The sequence below is a fragment of the Leptidea sinapis genome, chromosome 15 (genome assembly GCF_905404315.1).
Source record: "Leptidea sinapis chromosome 15, ilLepSina1.1, whole genome shotgun sequence".
Classification (NCBI taxonomy): Eukaryota; Metazoa; Arthropoda; class Insecta; order Lepidoptera; family Pieridae; genus Leptidea; species Leptidea sinapis.
The window spans coordinates 13,745,221-13,767,776 of record NC_066279.1 but is presented as its reverse complement, the minus strand read 5'-3'; the positions used below and the strand labels follow the sequence as shown (position 1 = coordinate 13,767,776).

Sequence of the window (22,556 nt, the reverse complement as noted above, 5' to 3'; positions counted from 1 at the left end):
GATGTTTGCTGAGGTTGTCATCACTAGTTTTAGTACCGCAGACTCTCGCTACATGGCCAACAGCGCCAAAATGGCGAATATCAAACAGGCACAAAAGCACTTTGACATCCCCCAGTCCAGTGGTTCATATATAGTAGAGGTCAGTGGTCGGCATATATTGTAATTACTATTTCAAACTTATGTCAAAGCACTGCACGTTTACTTAGGCATTCCCGCCTCTTATTACGTAGTATTTACATCCTCTTTGCCAGCGCCATTGCACTTTGTATTGTTGTGTCGATCGGGTTTCTTCTCTCCACTAAATCTGCATAATTGTAATTATTACAGTATTTTAAAGAGTGATCACGTATCTTGTTTTGTGTTGAACTACTTACAGAGTAAGTATGTGTGGTTTTCTAATACTGACTCTATAATGTTAGTATGTGAGTGTGAATACGTTGAATAAAATTTCCAAATGTTGAAATACTTAGTTACTACCTGTGTAACCCAAAACATTCAGATTTTGATAAAAAAAAATTAATAAAAAAACAACCGACTTCAAAAACTACTATTCGAAAACAATAGATACAATATGCACTAAAAATATTAAAATAATTGCGTATTTTTATACAATCTAATTAATTAATCTAATTCTGGTTACGATTATTGTTATTTTTTGAATCGGTGTCCTTCCGCCGCGACCCGCTCTTGCCTCTCGCCTCTCGTCTCCTCACGACTCAAGCACATCTCACCTATAACTATGTATGTAGTTAGTAACAAACCAATCTTGGATGACACCGACTCCAAAAATTACAAGAATTAGAATAATTAATTAGATTGTAAAAAAATGCGCAATTATTTTTATACTTTTTAGTGCATATTGTATCTATTGTATTGGAATAGTGTTTTTGAAGTCGGTTGTTTTTTTGTTATATTTTTTTTATTTTTTGATTTTTAGTGAATTTGAAGTGAAGTACACTAACTAACAATTTGTCTAAATATGTGTAGATATACAAAATATTTCAATGCAGCAATGAATGTAAGCGCTTTGCAATTTTATTACAGACGTAAATTCTGTCACAGATCGCACCCTTACTGTAAGTTGTTAAGGAGTCCCATTGATCATCATATTCGACTACGACAATTACTTGAGCATAACTATTTTATGATTGATGACTTAAATATCCGGATAGCATAAATAAGATTCGGCTGAGTATTGTTAATTTGCTCCTAAGAATTGAAGAGTTCCGTTACTGTGCCATGGATTCCGTAAACAGAACCTAACCAAACTCCCACCAAAGTATCTTTGAAGTATATCCAATTTAAGACTTTTATGGTTTTCTCATGGATGCCTTTGTCAGATCTGGACCTAAATACAAGAATTATCTAAATCGGTTCACCCAGTCGAAAGTTTTGAGGGAACAAAAATAAAAAAAAACCTACCGACGAATGGAGAAACTCCTCTTTTTTTGAATTCGGTTAAAAAGTGTCTGCAATACGCTACTTTTAAATTAAAAAAACTACTATAATAGTATGCATATATATTTATTTTTTTGCTTTGGTAATTTTTATGTGTTATTATTATTATTTTATTTTTTTCTAACATCATTTACTTGTATTATTCTGTGGTATGGTATGTTGTTGTCAATTGACAACAACATACCATACCACAACAACACATCGGCAGTGGCGATCGATTACCAACAGATAGTCCGTGCGCTTGTTTTTGCTCCTCTTGCATATAAAATAAAAGGCCTGTACGTCTTACGTTAGAAACAGGGAAAGTGCTCACCAGCCCGTAACAGATGCGTGCGTTGACAATCACATAACTCTCATTTTTTGTGATCGGTTAACGCATATATTGCTCGATACAGTAGAAATCTATCAAAGTTCATTGTCCGTGCGGAAACTTGCATTAACCTGGCTGTTCAATATATTGAGAAATATTAAAAATATCTTCAGACAAAAAGATATAAACTTACTAGTCGTTCACCCCGAATTACTTCAGCCAGAATTTGATAAATATAATTGCGTGCGTACAAAGTACACATGTCAGAAGTTAAACCTGCATTGTGCATAAACTTGTAAGCTGCATATGAAGTCCTGGTACATGTTGCTAGGATGACACATGATTTCAACCGCTATGAAAGATATTACTATCACCGCTACCATATTTATGTTCTTCTGGTGTATATGTAGTAATACGTCGTGCGCATGACTATATTAAGGTATACTAGCGTTATACATAAAACAATATCTTCATCAACTATGATCGCCTGGTACGAAAACACTGTATAATGCTTCCTATTTCATTTTCTCTGACTAAATATTCTGAATTGATGTGTCTGTCTCTTTTAACTGTAGCTTTTTCGTTTCATCGACTTTCAAATCACAAAGAAGAGATCAATGAGAGATGAGATGCTAAAGAAGTTTTCACTTCAAAAAGGTTTTGTAAGCCAACATTGTTTCGTGGACTCTAAAGATATTTTCCCCTACTTTTCAGTTTTCAAATTCATATGTAGGTACGTTTATTTGACGCTTTATAAGGTCGGCAACGCTCTTGTGATTTCTATGGTGTTACAAGAGAATATCCGGTCACTCGTATATATACACGTTTGCCCCCCTCTCACATAAAAAATACATTAAAACATTACATTTAAAGAATATCTACAATTCGCATATCAGTTTTTGAAGTATATACCCGGACATGACTTATTCCATAAGCACAATTACAAAGACAGTAATAAAACAGATGTGGTCGCTAACTATGGGCCTTATGAGGAAGCTGAGAGGGTAATGGAGAGGGTTATGCTCGGAGTTTCCATGCGAGATCGAATCAGAAACGAGGATGACAATCCGTAGGAAAACTAAAGCCATTGCCCAGATGGTTGTGAAACTGGAGTGGCAGTTGGCATTGCACATAGCTCGACGGACAGATGGCCCGTGGGTCAGTAAAGTCTTCGAACGGAGACTACGTACCGGAAGACGTAGTGTTGGTAGGCCTCCCACAAGATGGACCGACGATCTGGTCAAGATCGCCGGAATTGGTTGGATGAGTGCTAGCAGTGAACCTCTTCCGTCTAAGAGGGAGGCTCCTTTGCACATGATGCCGGCTAGATAATGGGTACCACAACGGGGCCTTTTTCTGCCATTAAACAGTAATGCGTAAGCATTATTGTGTTTCGGTAGCTCGTGAAATTACTGGGAAAATGAGACTTAACATATTTTGTTTTAAGGTGACGAGCGCAATTATTGCAGTGCCACTCAGAATTATTGGGTTTTTCAAGAATCCTGAGCGGCACTGAATTGTAATGGGCAGGGTGTATCAATTACTATCAGCTGACGGTCCTGCTCGTTTCGTCTCTTACTATCAATAAAAAAAACTACTATATGTGGATAATTTACAATATTACTAGCAGGCAATGACTCTGTTATTCCGTGTTAAATGTTATAACTTTTAACTACAATGCTTAAAATGTTATATTCCTCTTCTAGTCGTATAAACTATATTAAATTAAAATAACGTATAATTATACGTTATTATAGAATATTATACAAAGCGTGCCTATAGTCAATATAGTACAGAGCATTACCCGGCTGCAGAGACACGGTCGTTTACCTTGCTCTGTCCTTGCATTTTACTTTTACTACTCATTGTTTCCTAAAGGTGCTTACAGATGATCAATTTGAATGTACAACCAATGAAAACCAAATTTAAATTGTTTGAAGAATGTGTAAATTAGCCGCTTTTATGTGGAAGGTATATTTTTATTTGCTTAGAAAGGTAATTATCTAAATTTTGTGAGTTTTCTTAAGTGTAACTTCAATTAACTCGACACGTGTTTCGCCTCTACATCCTCAGATGTTGCCAAATGCTGTCACGAGAGCTCATTCAGTTCAGTTTTGTGTCAGTATTTGGCGAGTAAACATCTCCTGAGGATGCCTCATGTAGAGGCGAAACACGTCTCGAGTTGATTGAAGACAAATCTTAGCGAAAGTTACACTTAACTTAACTCACAACATTGGGATAGTAATAGATTTCGGCAAAATACCTAACGTTTAATTCAATAATATTTCTTAAAAGTAGTTTTTCTAAATACTTTTTATGGCTTAATTTGGGTAAAACTTTTCTATTATTTAATTAAATAAAACCTTTTCTTATTCTCAATTATTTATTTACGAAAGTTATGTTTTATTTAACAGTGAATTAATAAACATTACATTAATTAAAACATACTTAAGTAAAATATATAACATAATTTGATATAAAGTGCCATCAGAGACAACTATTTATAACTACTACATTTTTATAGCAATAATAATAAATATTCGACGGTCTAATCCTCAAAAGCTATTTAGTTCAGACTTATTTGTTAGTAATAAAATGTAATAGTTATAGGATTATAATAAAATAAATGTAGGTAGACGAAAGTACAACGTATATAGGTAAATAATTTAATCTTCATTTATAATTTCAAAAACTAACTAATATTGATGAAAAAGCAAATAAACGGTGTATGTAGAGTGTGTATGCTCCTTAATAGATCCGCCAAGTAATATGCGCAGTAAATGTACATTGAACATACACAGTTCTTAACTAGTTACGTGTATGCATTTAATACTAGTTATGCGTGAATTGATACTCATATTAAATTTATACCTCATTTGGAATTGTAGGAGATTAAGTGACCATTATTAAAAGAGAAATACTGGGATGGTTGGTTTTTTGTGTAGAGGATGTATGTTAGTAGGGTAACAGACAAATGCATTGTGGACAGATTTTCAAGCAAATCTTTCACCTTATCTTTGACAAACATCTTTACTTTTGCCTCTCAATCATCTTTTCAACCGGAAGACTACTACAGGACAAAAGTCTCTCCCAAAATAACAATATATTCTTGGTAATCTTGTGTGTATGTACATAATAATAATAAATTGTGTTATAGTACCTAAACTTTATCACACCATCGTTTTTTACAATTCTCAATCGTTTTCTTTTAATTCCGTAATACATTTGTTTTCAACAACGTATTACGGAATCTTCTTCTTTGTTTTCTGGGATCTTGTTGTACGTAGGTCACACTAAAAGTTTTGCGTAACTTAAAAAAACAACATATTATGACATAAATATTATGTTTATTGCTTTTCAAAGTACTCTCCTTTACATCTTAAACATTTTTTCATGCGGTCAAACCATTTTTTAAATCAGAAGGATCACAGATACATGTTTTCTACGTGCTGATTGAACGCTATCACACCCTCTTCGGAATTGGTAAATGTGAAACCTCACATCAAATCATTGATTTTTTACCAACGTTTCTCGCCTGCCTCACTTTTGTTGGCCTATTCTCATTTTCAAACACCCATTCACAAGATTGCTCTTTTTTTCGGGTTCAAAACAATAAATCCAAGTTTTGTCTCCTGTAGCAATGTCATAAACAGCATTAGAATATCCGTGGTCGTACTTCATTTGCATCAGTGAGCACCATTCCACGCGAGCCTGCTTCTGCTCCACTGTCAGTTCATGAGGGATCTTAGGACAACAAAGTTTCCGAACTTTCAATTCTTCATGAAAAATTTCCTGAATTTGGCTCATACCAATCCCCAATAGTCATCGAATTATCTAATAGGTAATCCGCAGGTTTGCTTCTCTCCCAAAAGCATTTTGAAGACGAGCGGTATAGTCTTGAGAACTTTTAAAATCTAAATTTCTAGTAAATTCGCTTATGTCCTTATGTACATACATACATACGTACGTACATATTACCAACACTCTATTTTCGTCTTTGTTTTATCACACCATCCTTTTTACATCACTTTGAATATGCTGTCAGTATGTCAATATGGTAAACGTTAAACGTGTTTCGGTTTGTTTAAGAATATTAAATGTAACAATCTTAATAAAGTATTTGAAAGGTATTTACTTCGTGATAGGTTTACAAGTGACCTTCAGAATGAAGGGTTTATGCGAAGATTGGAAAGGAAGATGAATTGTATGGTTAATGCAAGTTTTATAAGGGAATGTGTTTATTTCATGTATATATAAATTTATATGATGACTTTCAAGGTCCCGTAAAGATATAGTTTTAACCTTAGATTATTATTATACGTCTAGATAGACTGTTACAGCTTTGAAAACCTCGAAAATATTGAGGTTGTCAGTTAACCTCTATTTTGGGCAATGTACGAACACTCACTAATACAAAGTGACATACAAATCGTGAGTGTAAAACGTAGCTTGTCACGCACACTAAAGTAATAAACCTGGCCTGTTGTCATCGGTTAACTAGCAGCATAAGGCTCTGTATAGACGTATACATTATCTAAGGATAAAGCAATTTTTTTTAATATAATAATACCTGAGTAACTTGCCAAGGTAATGTGGTTATGAAGACGAGTGATGAAAGTAGATTGACTGCAATTTTTTCTTATGACAATTAGGGACGAGACGAGCAGGACGTTCAGTTGATTGTGATTGTTACGCCCTGCCCATTTCAATACAGTGCCGCTCAGGCTTCTTGAAAAACCCAAAATTTATGTGCAGCACGACAATTGCGCCTTTCAGACCAAAACACAATAATGCTCATACATTACTGCTTCATGGCAGAAATAAGCGCCATTGTGGTACCCATAATCTTGCCGGCATCCTGTGAAAAGGAGCATCCCACTGGTAAATTTACAGATTTACACCATGACCAGGTCGTGGATGTAAATAATAAAAAGAGGCTTGGGTTCAGAGTGTCAAGAATACGAGATTGGGTCGCTGCAAGTGGAAATTGAGAGGAACCCTTCCAGCCTTCGATGAAAAGCATTTGTTTTATGGAAGAGGAGGACAAACGAGCATATGGGTCACCTTATGGTTAGTGATCACCTCAGCCCATACTCTCTTGTAACTCCAGAGGAATTCTGCCGACTTTATAATTTGTCGCATAAAGGTACATAATATGAATTGGAAAACCAAAAACACTATGGTACGTAATGGGCGAGGACCGAACCAGGGTTTCCGTGGTGAGAGTTCACAGTTCAACCTATTGTGCCATCGATGATTTATGATTTTAGCTCTTCTGCCATCCATATCACTCTAATTATAATAAAACGCACTAAAACCTTTTACTAAGGGGAACCCTATAAAGTCAAAGTCAAAGTTTTTATTTGCATAAACATGTTAGATTGATGTTACATAAATATTATTGAGTACATGTTTGCAAATGCAAATTTTATAAAAAACATTTCTTACAATACAAAAAAAAACATTATTTACAATAATATAAATTTAACAAAAGATTAGTAGCAGTATTATATAGTATATAGTCAAGTTTTTAATGAATATAAGCAGTTTTTACTAAGGTATATTTTCAATTTAGATGAGAAATTCCTTTTTGACGATACCTCTCTTATTATTTTTGGGATGTGATTATAGATTTTTATGCACATACACAAACAGTTTCTCTGAAATAATGTAGTTCTACAGCAAGGTACCTGTTAAGTTACCCCATACTATGATCCCATACCTAATTATAGACTCCACGCTCCTATTACTGCTTAGACTTCTCTGTCGGTCAACCAACTGGGTTGTGTTCTATAAAAAGGACTGCAATAGTTTAAACTTTCCTGAGACATTATTAACCTTAGATTAAGGATTGGTCTCCACTGCGCTCCAACTAGATAACGCAGGCGTAGTCACAAAGTGCGACAACGTATACTGCGTCGAAGTGGGCGTACTCGATCCAGTCTCGAACAACGTGTGACGTTCACGTGCCACATATTCTGTTAAATTTTGCTAATAATTGAAACTAAAATGCCGGGTTGCGTAGTAAAACCTTATAAAAATAATACTACAAGAAATAAGAAAGACATTGGGATCACATATCATCAGTAAGTATTTTGTATTAAATTAATTTCAATGTAAAATAACACGAAGCGTATGTTACGAAATTTGAAAGATACCAGTGAGTGTCGAGATGCCACGTACACTAGTATCTAATAGTTGCCGTAAATCAAAAGCTATTGTTCTTAGGTAGCACGGTATCTAGCTGGAGCGCAGCGGAGAGCAATCATGAATCTAAGTTTATTTATTTTACTCGGCTTTACTGACAATTCATCGGTCTTGGTACTTACCGACTAGTTTCGGATCGTTCGGAGTAAGGGTGTAATATTTTATATAATTCTCATTAACTGTTAAAGATTTATCTATTTATTTAGTTATTAATTAATTTGTGTAAAAGTTTGTCAATATTATTATTATTATTAAATACTAAGCCAACGTGGCATTCAATAATAATCCTTCTTCTTAAGCATTCTCTTAAAAATAATTATACAAAATTGTATACTTCTTTTCCAAGCTAACTCAACATGCATAATTCACAGTGCCGCTCAGGATTCTTGAAAAACCCAAAATTTATGTGCAGCACGACATTTGCACCCTTCAGGCCGAAACACAATAATGCTCACACATTACTCCTTCACGGCAGATGGCGCTTAGCCATTGTGGTACCCATAATCTTGCCGGCATCCTGTGAAAAGGAGCCTCCCACTGGTAAATTTACAGATTTACACCATGACCAGGTCGTGGATGTCAATAATAAAAAGAGGCTTGGGTTCAGAGTGTCAAGAATACGAGATTGGTCGATGTCATTCATTCATGAAAAACAGTACATTTTTTAAAAACTTACATTATTAAAAAAACACAATAATTAAAACAACTAAAGAGTAATAAACATAATATTAAATATAATATCAATGTGAGAATAAAAATAAAAGAAAACAAGAAAAAAATACAAATTTTAAATCACACCTCGTATCGTAGAATAAAGAATTATATCGATGTACAAATGGTCGTCTTATCTTCTTCTTCGCGTGCCTCTCTGACTAGAGAAGGTTGGCAGTCAGCTTTGTAATATTAAATATTTGTTCTTTGCGAGGCGAAATAGTTCTGCCGCCACGGCGATTCCTGTCCACTCTCGGATTTTGCGCAGCCAAGATTTTTGCCCGTGACCTACGCCTCTTTTTCCGGCAACTTTTCCCATCATGATCAGTTGTAGGAGTTCGTACCTCTCGTGCCTAAGTATTTGACCCAAATATGTGACTTTCCTCATCTTAATGGTTTGCAGGAGTTCGCGTTTTTATTGACGCGGCGCTGAACTTCCAGATTCGTGATCTTGTCAGTCTAAGTAATGGCCAACAGATATTCTATATATTAAAAATCACTGCTCGATTAAAGTAGCAATCATTTCATCACTAATTCTTCACATATTCCTTCATCAGGTTGAGTGTAGTAAATTTGCGCTCACGTCTCGTCTGGCACTACGAATTTACGCTCGCTGTGTGCGGCATGGCACAGTGTAGCACAGAAACTTTTGTGTCGTAGTTACCAAAACCGATGAATCGTGACTACCGCCGATTGAAATGAATAAAGTTTAAAATAGGTTGAAATTTTGAATGTGTGTTATTAAATAACGCTATGACAACATCTAATATTACCAAACTGGTGAAATCCAAAATAGAATATTGTATGAATATGCTGGAAATTAAATGTGCTGAAGCAGATAATGAAATATTGTAGTTTTTATACACAAATAACAGCCATTTTTTATTCAGACATTCTTGTGAATTATTTATAATGCTGCGGTGACAGGGATTTATCGCCATTCCAGGCAATGTAAAATGTAAATGTGGTAGCTTTTTACATTTACGATTATAGATAGAATTGCTTGCGAATCTATTTTAAGAACAAAGGCTTAAGAAATGTCTTTGTTTGAACGCCAGTTTCTTAACTTTTAAATCAAATAGGTGCAATGGATTTAAAACACGAATTAATTTAATAAATTTTATTGATATTCTCGATATAGACTCTTCTGCAAGTTATTTGGCGCATTTTAAAACTTTTATCTGAAATTTAATATATTTATTCAAACAAAACAAATCTTTTACCTATATTTACAAGACTATGACTTCATACAATTAGAACTATCATTACGTGGAAGCGTACTGATAGTTTGCCTGGATAGCTAGGCTGATCCGTTGACTTATTGAGGCGCGAAGATAGTATTTTGAACATTCTCCGCGCCTCTAGGCCCGACGGATCAAGTGTCTTGACACCAAACGGCACAAAGAAATTATTAAAAATTAAATCTGAAATTTAGATTAGACAATATTATTGAAAACGTCCGTCGTGGTAGGTAGTGGAAGTCATAATATGCGTAAATAAAAAATATGATTTTTGTTTATGGAATTTTTTTATATCAACAATATCTCATCATCAATCTTTCAGAGCTATCAGCTTTAGATCGCTGTAGTACCCATAGTACAGCTTCCATAGCTGTTATGATCGCCAATGATATGGATATAAAATAAAATTGCTAAAAATCAACATTTCTATATTTTTTGCTAGAAGTGCAAATAGAAAACTCAGAATGGGACAAAGTAATTATTAAAACAATCGTTTTTATATTTTTTTTTCACTATAAGCTTAGCTAATTAGTTATTCAGTAAATTGATTATTAGTAATACGAGCTGAAAACCGTAGCCCATGTTAACCCGTTTACATGGTACTGGGGTTAAAAGGATCACCCCGTGGCTAAGCCATAAATATATACTGCATCAATCTATTGTGTTTTTTTTTATGTATATAATAGTTTACTAATTCTTTTTTTGTTTCAGATTAAGATGAAACGGTCGCGGCACAGATGGCTGGGAATCAGTTTATTTTGTGAGTACTCTTTATTTAAATATTTTAAGTTGTTATATACATAAACAGTTGTTTAAAATATTCTTTGTCAATAAGCAGCTATTTAAAACATTTATTCAGTTCAGAATATATGTCTACTGTGGTTCAGATTTGATTCGGACAGTTGACACACGTCCAAGGAGAAAAGTGTGGTCTTTGTCTTTTGAGCACACATTTCCCACTCCGCTATCAGACTGCGAATGATATGTGTATAGAATGTCGTTGAATAAAAGTATAATAATTGACAGAAAAATCGAATTAATATATATTTTACTTTACTTATGCATAAAATAAATACGGCGCCCTTCAGACTGAAACACAGTACTGCTTACACGTTACTGCTTTACGCCAGAAATAGGCGCCGTTGTGGTACCCATAATCTAGCTGGCATCCTGTGCAAAGGAGTCTCTCACTAGTGTCTAGGAGCAACTTTGCCTGCCGATGACCTGGTAGCAAGGACCAGTGACTGGCTGCTTCCAGCATTTCTAGATTCCTTAGGGCATGGCGGATAAGAGATTTACCGGCTCCACAAAAGGGTTCTGGGCCTATTAAGGGAGATGAAGCTCCATCCTTAGCTAGCCGGTCAGATATCTCATAAACGTACTCTAAAATAGAGTATTATATTATATATAACAAATAACTAAAGCTACGTGCATTAACATTATAAACAAATAATCCATAAAACTCAGGCGTTTCTGAACAGAGCCACAAAGATCTAAATGACAATGTGAAACGTTTAAAGAATTATTTTATTTTAAATATGATACTCTCTGTTATCGATCTATACTCTGTATTAAAACTCTCTGAAGCGAGGCATACTCTATATCCAGAAAAAGTATGCAACCCTACTCGTACCCCAAGTATTAAGTCAGTGATAAACAAATTATATATTATATCTTATATCTTTAAACGAGCAATTCTTGTATATATACATAATCTGAATCTCGGAAACGGCTCCAACGATTTTCATAAAATTAAGTATGCAGGGGATAATAAATCGATCTAGCTAGGTTTCAATTTAAAAAAAATTGTTTTATCTAGTTTGAATGAGAAACAGCTACAATAACATTAGAATACAAAGGTAAATTTCGCCACTATATACAAGACTATTATAGCTCAGATGGGAAATTGGGTGATCCGGAAAACAGAAGACCCCGGTTCGAATCCAGATGTCCTATTAGTTTTTTTTTGTTCAAGTTTTGTACATTCTTAAAAATCCGAGCAAGGCTCGGTCGTCCGGATATTCAATTCTTAAACGTAATGGCTGCTAGTTAAGCGATCGACTGGAATGAAAAATCGTTCTTTATATCGTTCCTTGAAAAAAGGTATGATTAAAACTATTAAATAATAAACTTTATTGTATGCTATGACGTTGTTACCATATTTTTATGAAAAAAAAAGGCCCGCTAAGTTTCTTTCGCGTCTAAGGCATGCTTTTTCAAATGGATGGCAGTTTTTGACATTCAATAAATGGTTTCATAACCTATTTTGGATATAAATATTTGAATACAATAGTTATTCTGACATAACTCCATGTTTATTAATACAAAACTACAATTGGGATAAACTAGAATAGTGTAAGTTCAGACTGAGGTGGGAAAAGAAGTTTTTTGTTATTAAGGCGTAGGGTGATGAGAAAACACGAAAACAAGGTGTTTTATGACATCTTTTATGGTGAAAATATAGCATTTGGAGCAATGAACACTGCTTTAACCTGTTACACATAACCTTAAGTCTTATTTGAAACTTGCCAATGCTTGCTGTTGGTTATATTTAACACTCCAGAGCTATTATTAACTACCATTTTTATTAACATTAAACATCTGTGGCGTACTTCATGTAAATGAATCACAATATGTTTTTTTTATATTGAATTTAAATTGATTTTGTTTATATTTACTATTTACTCGTCTAATTAAACTGAGAAGTTTTCAATAAACTAAAATTATAAACTAAATAAAGAAATATTTTGGATAGTGATTACAATCACGCAGTAACTTTGAAATGTATGGTTACTCTACGAAATTACAAGCCGTCCGTTGTGATAAAGAATAATATAATAATATTGTAATAGTACAAGGTCGCGGGAGTAGGTACATTGTGCGGTCGTCATTAGTCACTCGTCGGGACTCGGGAATGAAGCAAGCTCCTCCCACTTGCTCAAGGTTGCTGGCACTTATTGTCGCCTTAAGACTATTATTACTCATCTATATATATAAAAATGAATTGCTGTTCGTTAGTCTCGCTAAAACTCGAGAACGGCTGGACCGATTTGGCTACTATTCATCTAGTCATGAATTATTTGTGGAAGTCCAGGGAAGGTTTAAAAGGTTTGAATAAACATGAAAATACCCGTTTTTTTATAAAACAACGATTTTGATTTTCCTCCGACGTGTCCCCCGTAGTTCAGAAATCAAATAAAAAAAAATAGTTTAAATTGAATAACTGATTAGAATCAATATATCTTTCTATCTCTCAGTAGGTAAAAAATAAACTTAATTTTAGCTAACTATAGTTGGAAGAATTACTACAGTTGTTAAATATCTATCAAATTATTTTTATATAGATTAATTAATCATAAGTTTTGTCACAAATTAAATTTCCGAACCTTATCATATTTGACATTTGATAGCCAATATGTCGATCCATCTTCTATGCCGATTAATACCTTTGACAAAGAGTGCATCCTTCTATCTTTGTGGGTGACGATTACCGCTACGTGCGCGAGAACTTTCTTTACTTGGATTATTCTTTGTGATTGAGAAATTTCAAGTTATGTGCCTTTTTTGTTGATCGTTGATTTTTTCTTATTACTTTATATGGCAATACAATGTTTGCTGGGACAGCTAGTTATTAATATGTTTTGTTATGAGGACCATAAATGTATATATGTCAATTCAAAAGTTATATCCTTCATCCAGTTGTTTAATGCATTTACAACAATCTAATCACAGATTTGGTGTTTTAAAATGTCAAGCGGCAATATTAACATATTCTGTCAAGGTTGAACTATCAGTTGCTTCAAGTATGGCAAATATGACGTTTCTTAATTATTTCTCAGTAGTATTTATGTCATAAGATTCCGCTTTTCGTGCTCTGATGAGAGGTGACGTGACTGTTTAAGAAACATTTTGCATTCATTTTATTTAGACATACACAGCGTTATTTTAAAATTACCAAAAAACCGCTTTTTGGTTACGCTTACAGAACACAGAACACCAATAAAAACTTTCACATGAATAGTGTAAATTATTGAAAAATTTTGTTCAATAAATTTAAATTAATTATATTTATTTTTATAAATCGCTAGTTCTTGGCCCCGCGTTACTCGCTTCCCGCCAACGCGATTCATGCATTGATACACTTTGTTCGATTAAGTATTTAAATATTATGCCTATAATGTTAAGGCAGGATTTTTGAAAAGGTGAATTCACAAATAAAATTTGAAAAACAATAAAATTTTATGAACGATGCGGGACTCGAACCCACGACTTCCGGCGTTCCGTGCCGGTGCTCTAACCAACTGAGCTAACCGTTCGAGTGACGTCTCGTTACAAAATCTTGTATGCTTTGTTCAACTCTCAGGTTGTGGCTTCATCTACAGGATCTACTGTACAGTTAATAACCTGCTCAACCCCAATATTTGCATATTAGGAAATTGACATGAGATGTCGCTCTTGTAAATCTAAACAATTTGTTATGTTTTATAAAGTGATAACCCTCACTTCTAGGATTAATACACAAATAAAATTTGAAAAACAACAAAATTTTATGAACGATGCAGTGAATATTAATGTATTTTCCAGTACAACCAATAAATTGACTATATATTACGATGTTTTAACTCTTCTTTTTTTTTTTTTTTTATATATTTATTAATAAAAATCAAATTTTACATTGCGGTTTCAAAGCAATGAAAACCACTGAGGTTTGTACAATTGCTAAATTAAGTCTACACCAACAGAGTTAAATTAATAAAAGAAAAAATAGTTCACAATCACTTAGCTATACATTATAATTATACAAATAAAAGTAAAAGTACTTGATACAATTAATAGTTAAGCACGATAAGTTGATCGGTGGTCAGTCAAGTCTTAAAAAGTATTTTTTTTAATTCTGTTTTAAATTAGTCTCAGTCAACGAGTCGGTCAAGTCACGTGGCAGTTTATTAATCAGTCTAGGTACTATGTAAGCTGTTGTTCTTTCACCGAACGCATTGGATGCCCGAGGCATGTGCAGCCGGTTTAGACTAACAGCGCGCGTATACACGGGGTGATCTATGGCTGTTTTTAATTTATTATTAAAATAATTTTCTTTTAGTATTGCATATTCAATTTGCTTAAATATTGACAACACTTGACAATGCTTAAATAGCCCGCTTTCGTTACCCTGAAATTTACGTTTAATTTGATTTGATACTATTTTTTTAAGAATTTGAATTTGAATTTTATTAATTTTGTCAAGGTACGAATTGTAAGTACGACCGTAACTGCTCAGTCCATACTGAACGTACGATTCGGCTAACGCGTTATAGAGCATTATTTTGACTTTATAGGGTATGCGATTTTTAAGAATTGAGATACTTGCATTTAAATGTATCATCTATTATTAACCCAAGATGTGTGTGAGATCTAACTATTTCCAAGGGTGTGCATTAACATGAGTGATAGTTTTTATGTAGGCAGACATGTTCGTGAGCTGTTATGTTTTTGATTGGTAATTTCTTAATAAACGGTGATTTTATCAATAAGAGCTTAGTTTTATTTGGATTAAGAACAAGGCCTACATCATGACACCACCGGGTAAGGTTATTGAGGTCCTGTCGCATAAAATCACAAGCCTTTATTGGATCTTTGTCAGCGATTACGAGACAAGTGTCGTCCGCAAACTGGAAACAAGTGCAGTTTTTTATACAATCTTTGATGTTATTGACGTATGAAAGAAAGTGAAGCGGCCCTAATACTGAACCTTGAGCGGTGCCCTTTCTCACCATGACTGGCTTACTCAACGTGTTGTCTATTTTCACTTTGTATGTCCGATTTTTTAGATAGTCACTGCACCATTCCAGTAATGGACCACGGTCTCCACAAAAGTCTAACTCCTGAATAAGTTGATTATGCAACAAAGTATCAAAGGCGCGAGAGAAGTCTATAAATAATACTAAAACGTGTTTTTTAAGATCTAAGTGACTATTCACTTCGTCAGTAAATTTTGATAAAAGGATTGAAGTACTCTTACCAGCCTGGAATCCAAATTGATTTTGTTGTAGTACTTCATGTTTCCTGTAAAAACCATGTATTTGTTCGCATATAAACTTTTCAACAATTTTATCAATCGATGATAGTATTGGTCGATAGTTATCATAATCACTATGTTTACCTTTTTTAAATATAGGCCTCACACAGCCTTCTTTTAATTCATTTGGGTAATGACTTTTGCTTACACTGCAATTTATTAAGTTTGCAATAGCCGTGGAGACATCTCTTCCAATTAATTTAATATCTGATACCTTGATACCATCCAGACCAGGTGCCTTACGTGAATTTAAGTTTTGTATAATTTTATAGACCGAATCGCTTGAAGCTTTTTTTAAAAAGATACTGGAATCATTTGGTTGGCGGCAATTATTTTGTTTATAAAGTTTTATGTTGCATGTTGGACTAATATCATTCACTGCATTATCAAAGCTTTTCGCAAAGTTATCTGCAATGATTTCAGTATGCAACCCTTGCGCATTGAATGCCTTAAGAATTGCTAAATCAATAGATGATGACACACGACCTAACATTTGGTTTATTATTTGGTACATTTTTTTTGTATTTCTAAAGTTATTACTAATTTCTTTTAGGTAATATGAATTTTTTTTAGCTTCTAAAACCTTGTGTATGTTGTTACGAACTTTATTATATTCTAATCTTAATTTACGATCGTAACCATTATTTTTTCATTTGCGAAAGAGTTTCTCACACTTTTTACAAAGTTTATTGATATTATTATCGATCCAAGGCAGCTTACATTTATTTTTACCATTATCTAAACCTATCCTTTTTTTCACAGTACTTGTAGCCGCATTGTTAGCATTATGAAAGGATCGACAAATAAAATTATAAATATCATACGGGGATTTCATGTCGTTTGTCACAGACCATTTAACGTTTTTTAGTTCCCGAAAAAGAATGTCATAGTTAATTTTTTGTTTGATATCACCCCGTGTACGCTCGGGCTGTGCATCGCCAATGCAAGTTCTACGTTGCCCGACCTTTTTTTATAATTTTATAGTAGTGATGTATAGATAGACATAACGTTAATAAAATTAAATAATCTCTCTTTAATAAAATATTAATATCTTTTTAAGAAATCTACAAATATCTTAAATGAAAATGCTGTTAACTTTATTTTGTTGCATTAATAAAGCCTCTAGCCTGACAGGGTAACCTATTGCAATACAGATTTTACTTAAATTTAGATATTAGATTATCTTATATACATATAAAAAACATATAATTACTTAACTAAACAATTTGTTATGTTTTTAATGTGATAACCCTCACTTCTGAGATTAATTACACAAGTAAAACTGAAAATAAAATTTATGAACAATGTGGGACTCGAACGGTTGGCTCAGTTCGAAAGAGCACTCCCACGGAATGCGAGAGGTCACGGGTTCGAGCCCCGCATCGTTCATAAAATTTTGTTTTCAGTTTTATTTGTGTAACTACAGTTGAGTAATTTGTGTAATTACAGTTGAGTAATTTGTGTAATTACAGTTGACTTATATTAATTATTAGTCTCAGTACAGAACAACTGCGCCAATTTTGAACTAGTTCAGTGAGCAAACAAGTCAATCCCACATGAGAGATCACTTAAACTTCACAATGCCACTGAGAAAAGCGTGTCGCGCATAAAATTGGTTCTGGCGCGCGGAATCACAAACAGCTTCTGTCGTCTCCACCCATTCGCGGTTCCACGTTATTACCACTGACTTCGATATGCCAGTGTATAGACAAAAGAAAAACGAATCTATTTGTTGCTGTTGCCGACTTTATTATGGAAAAGGAGGACAAACGAGCGTACGGGTCACCTTAAATTAAGTGGTCACCGCTGCCCACATTATCTTGCAACACCAAATAAATAACAGGAGCGTTGCCGGCCTTTAAGGAAGGTGAACACGCTTTTTTTGAAGGTTACCATGTCGTATCGTCCCGGGAACATCGCAAAAGGAAGCTCATTCCACAGCTTTGTAGTACGAAGTGGATGTGGTAGAAGAGGACCACCACACATCCAGATGGTGGGGTTGATAGCCTAATTTGTGGCGTTTCGTGCGAAGGTAGAATTCGGAGGCAGGAATCAAGTGAAACAGCTCTTTGGAACACTCCCCATGATAAATGCGGTAGAAGACACACAATGAAGCGTCGTCTCTACGTCACGCCACGTGATCCAGCTGTTCACAGATTTTGATTAACAAGTCTTAAAAGTCAGATACTTTGGGCTTACACCACTGGCTAACGTACACATTCGTAAAAAATTGCTCACGCATTTTAGATTTGAGGTCTGAACCATGAGGCAGAATCTATTATTATGATAATTATACAGTAATTTCACTGACACGAAAAAGAAGTCTCAAAGCTTTATTTAACTCCCGACTCACACTTGGCACACCTATATACTACTTGTTAAATTTACAGTAATTATTTCATTATCATTTTCAACGATATTAAAATGTGTTATTTTTATACACCTTCTGGTAAACTGCTTTTTTGTAGATATGACAACTGGGTCGAATATGCATCATTTATTAAGTATATTTAAGCATATACTCCGCTCGGCCTCACATACAACCTTGGCATAAAGTTATACCTGAGAAAAAATCAAGAATATGCAAAATGTTTACAAATAGACATTTTGTTTATGATTGGTTTATTCGGACGTATAACGTTTCCCGCGTTTATTTGCAAATATAATTATAAATAAATAAATAACACTTTTTCAGGTGTTACACTTGCCGTCCTTTCAACTCTTGAGACTGCATCAGCCGTGAGGGCCACTAGTCTAATCTTCTCCAAGACATCCACCACCACAGCAGCACCTGAGGAGGAAATTTCAGGGCCTGAAGATGAGGCACAGGTAATGTGATGCTTAGATATTTTGGAAATATTCATTCATTTGTTTTAGGGATAATCACGTCATAATTATTAGAATTGGTATAAACAGGTAAGTACCTAGTCTTGCCATAAATACTGAAACAAAAAAAAAGTTTTCTATTGCAAATAACATTTAATACTTTTACAGTGTATTAGTTTAATACATAAATATAAAACAATTTAAAATATAAAAAAGCTAATTCGAAGTAGTGTCCATTGGCTGCAATACAGTCCTTTAAACGTTGAGACCAGTTATCAATAGAAGCACGCACTCTTTCCATGGGAAAATTCTTCACTGCCAATCGTGCGGATTGTTTTAGGGACTCCAAATTATCTTGACGCTTAGAGCATGCCGTACTCTCTTAAACTGACCATAAATCATAATCAAGCGGATTAAGATCGGGACTAGACGACGGCCAAGCTTCAGCTCTGATGAAGTCCGAAACGTTCGTTTCCAACCAAGACTGCGTAGACCAAGATTTATGACCCGGCGCCAAATTTTGCTGGAAGGGCCATTATAAAGAAGGTTATTGAACATAGTGTTGTTAAGGGGCTTCACTCCCTTCTCAATAATGGTATCTTCATACACTTGTGCCGATGTTTTGAAACCTGTTTCACAAAAGTATGTCTTAGTAGTTAAATTAGTTTTTGACTTTCAATAAGTGATGTCATATCCTATTTTGAATAAATATATTTGCATTTGAATTTGAATATGGCTCAGTCACTCCTTCATAGCTAGTACTCCACCAACTCCACTCACTGAAGTTGACAAATTGGGAAGCTTCCTTAGAGCTTTGAGCAGTAATACAGTTAATTTGTTTGTTAATATTTTGTTCAATTGTAAAAAAATCTCATCCGTAAACAAAAATTTTCTGTGACCTCGGTTTGTATACCGCTTCAGTAGTTGTTTGGATTTTACCACACTATTCTTTTTTAAATTATCAGTTAAAAAATTACCAGTACGTCTCAATTCGGCTGCAAGTCTTAAGTCATCTTTTAAAATACATACAATAGAGGGGTAAATCCCCCTTATTCATAATGGTCCGCTAACTTGAAACAGCTGCTACAGAGTGTTTTTTTTTATTCTGACTTAGGCCAATAGAAGAAGACAGAGTGAGAATTAGCAAAGCTTTAAGTTAGCAGACTATTATGAATAAGGGGGAAAATCTTTTGCTTTCGGGCAGGAATTTTCGAATTCTTTCCTTTACTGCTTTGACTTCGTACGAACACTTCGTGGTCGACCAGATCTGTCACAAACAGAAGAGGTCTCATCGTACCTATTAATAGCCTGTTGCACAAACATTTTACCAAGCTTATGGAGAGTTTTAAAAATTTCATTTGGCTCCATACCTACTTTGTGTAATGCAATCACAGCGATTCGGTTCTCTTTGTCACCCTATTCCATTTTAATATCGCAAAATATTGTACAATGTGTTGGCGCCAGAGTGAGAAAACTCAGTGAACAAACATAATATAAAAATGATAGATTTCAAATTCAATTGTAATATTTTTTTTTTAATTGTGACAGTATTTATGGACAGACTAAGTATATACAGCATGAACACTAGTAATTTGTACTCAAATATTATATAAATAAACCTTATAACAAAATAAATAATGTCATTATAAGTACACAGGGTTGTCACTGTGGAGAAGCTGATTTGAATTCCGGTTGAAATTTATTTAGGGTCCTACAAGTTAACAGAATATTCCTATCTTCTTAGATAATTAATACGTCTATATAGAGTCTATTGCTGTTAGACAACCGACAAAAACAGGCCAGGAATAATACTTTAGTGTGCGTGACAAGCTCCAAGACCAGTGGGAGCCTCCTTTGCACAGGATACCGGCTAGATTATAAGTACCACAACGGCGCCTATTTCTGCCGTGAATTAGTTATGTGTAAACATTACTGTGTTTCGGTATGAAGAGCGCCGTAGCTAGTGAAATTACTGGGCAAATGAGACTTAACATCTTATGTCTCAAGGTGTCGAGAGCAATTGTAGTAGGTACCGATTAGAATTTTTGGGCTTTTCAATCTTGAGCGGCACTGAATTGTAACACGTATTTTCGATTTGTATGATACTTTGTGTTAGTGTGAGTGAATTGCTCAAAATAGACGTTCGTTCTAAACTCAATATTTTTCGATGATTTTGCAGCTGTCATAGTCTATCTAAACATATAAATTATCAAAGCCTATCTTATGAGCCGGCAACGCAACTCTCTCGTATTATTGATGTCCAGAGGCAGATCAATTTTTAAACTGTCCCCGCTTTCTAATATAAAAAAGTGTGTTTGTACTTTTGTACGTACGCAAGAAGTTATTCTACATTTACGTAATTAAACAAAAATCCTTTAAAAAAATTACTCCTCGTGCTATTTTACGTTTGTAGAAATAAAAATATTGTAATAAAGAAGGATATAAATACAACCAATGAAAACATTATTATACCGCATAACTTAGTTAAATAACTCGTAATTAAATATCAATTACATATCATTATTTTAAAAGTTGTATAAATTGGTTGTGGTTCAGTAGACCTCTTGCAACTCATATATGAGCCAAGCCTCACTATCAAGCTGAAGGCAAAATGGTTTAGTTGACCAGCTAATGTCAGAGTGTCTAATCTGCGTGACGGTGTGCGCACGCATCGTAATAAACGGCATTTATTTTCTCAAAATTGATTCGTTTTTAATTATTTTTGATGCCATATCTAATATACTAGATATTACTTAATATAGAGAAGAAGTGGCGCGAGAAACTCTCCCATCATTCTTTTTTTGTGCTCTTTTTAATGATATACAATTTTGTACTGTCATATGCCTATAAAATTATCATAATCTTGTCCCAGGCTGTCCAATCACTTAGATATTCAGTTTGGAATACTAGGGTTTACGACAAAAACATTTTTATCATCATCTTCATCATCATCACCAGCCGGAAGACGTCCACTGCTGGACAAAGGCCTCCCCCAAAGATTTCCACGACGATCGACGTAGTAGTATCTAGTAAAATATTAGAAATGACATCAAAAAGAATTGTAAAGGAATAAATTTTGAGAAATGAAATGCATTTTATGCCTTTTATCGGTCCTGCGCTGCCCTCATCCAACGTATTCCGATCTTGACCAGATCGTCGGTCCATCTTGTGGGGGCCTACCAACACTGCGTCTTCCGGTACGTGGTTGCCATTCGATGACTTCAAATAAAATAATAATTTAATTAAATATTTAAATTTATTTATAGATAATGCTTGAAAAGTGGCTGGGACTAAATTATGATTATTTTAATAATTCAATGATAATTTCTCCCTAACTCACCGAAAGAAATATGACTTCTTAAATATGTAATAATTATTTTATTTCCCAATGTATCCGTCTGCCCGCACGTTTGTCGACGTTCATAATAGAATCAGTTACAAACCAAGGTTGTAGAAATCGTATATTGATAAAACCCTGACTAGTTTGGCATTCAGGAAACGTAGGTTTCTTTTAAAAGGTGATCCACTTTAGTTTCCTGAGGTATTTATTTACTGTTATATACTGGTATTCATATCACTCACTTCTTGTATAAACATTTTTTTTTGATGAAAATAAGGGACGAGACGAGCAGGACGTTCAGCTGATGGTAATTGATGCGCCCTGCCCATTACAATGCAGTGCAGATTCTTGAAAAACCCCAAAAATTCTGAGCGGCACTACAACTGCGCT

At 34.4% G+C, this 22,556-nt stretch overlaps 2 protein-coding genes across 3 annotated transcripts in view; both read left to right on the top strand.

The window, feature by feature from the left end:
• The window catches only part of LOC126968314 (uncharacterized), a 512,088-nt gene that overhangs the window by 8,351 nt on the left and 481,181 nt on the right, over positions 1 to 22,556 (top strand). The window lies entirely within an intron of this gene.
• LOC126968301 (cell surface glycoprotein 1-like) overlaps positions 1 to 22,556 on the top strand; it is a 64,281-nt gene that overhangs the window by 29,524 nt on the left and 12,201 nt on the right. For both annotated transcript variants that reach the window (XM_050813214.1, XM_050813215.1), the window contains 2 exons: positions 10,639 to 10,687; positions 18,696 to 18,829. In XM_050813214.1, coding sequence (XP_050669171.1) covers positions 10,645 to 10,687; positions 18,696 to 18,829 — 177 coding nt within the window. In that variant the 5' untranslated portion in view covers positions 10,639 to 10,644. The remainder of the gene's footprint in view (positions 1 to 10,638; positions 10,688 to 18,695; positions 18,830 to 22,556) is intronic.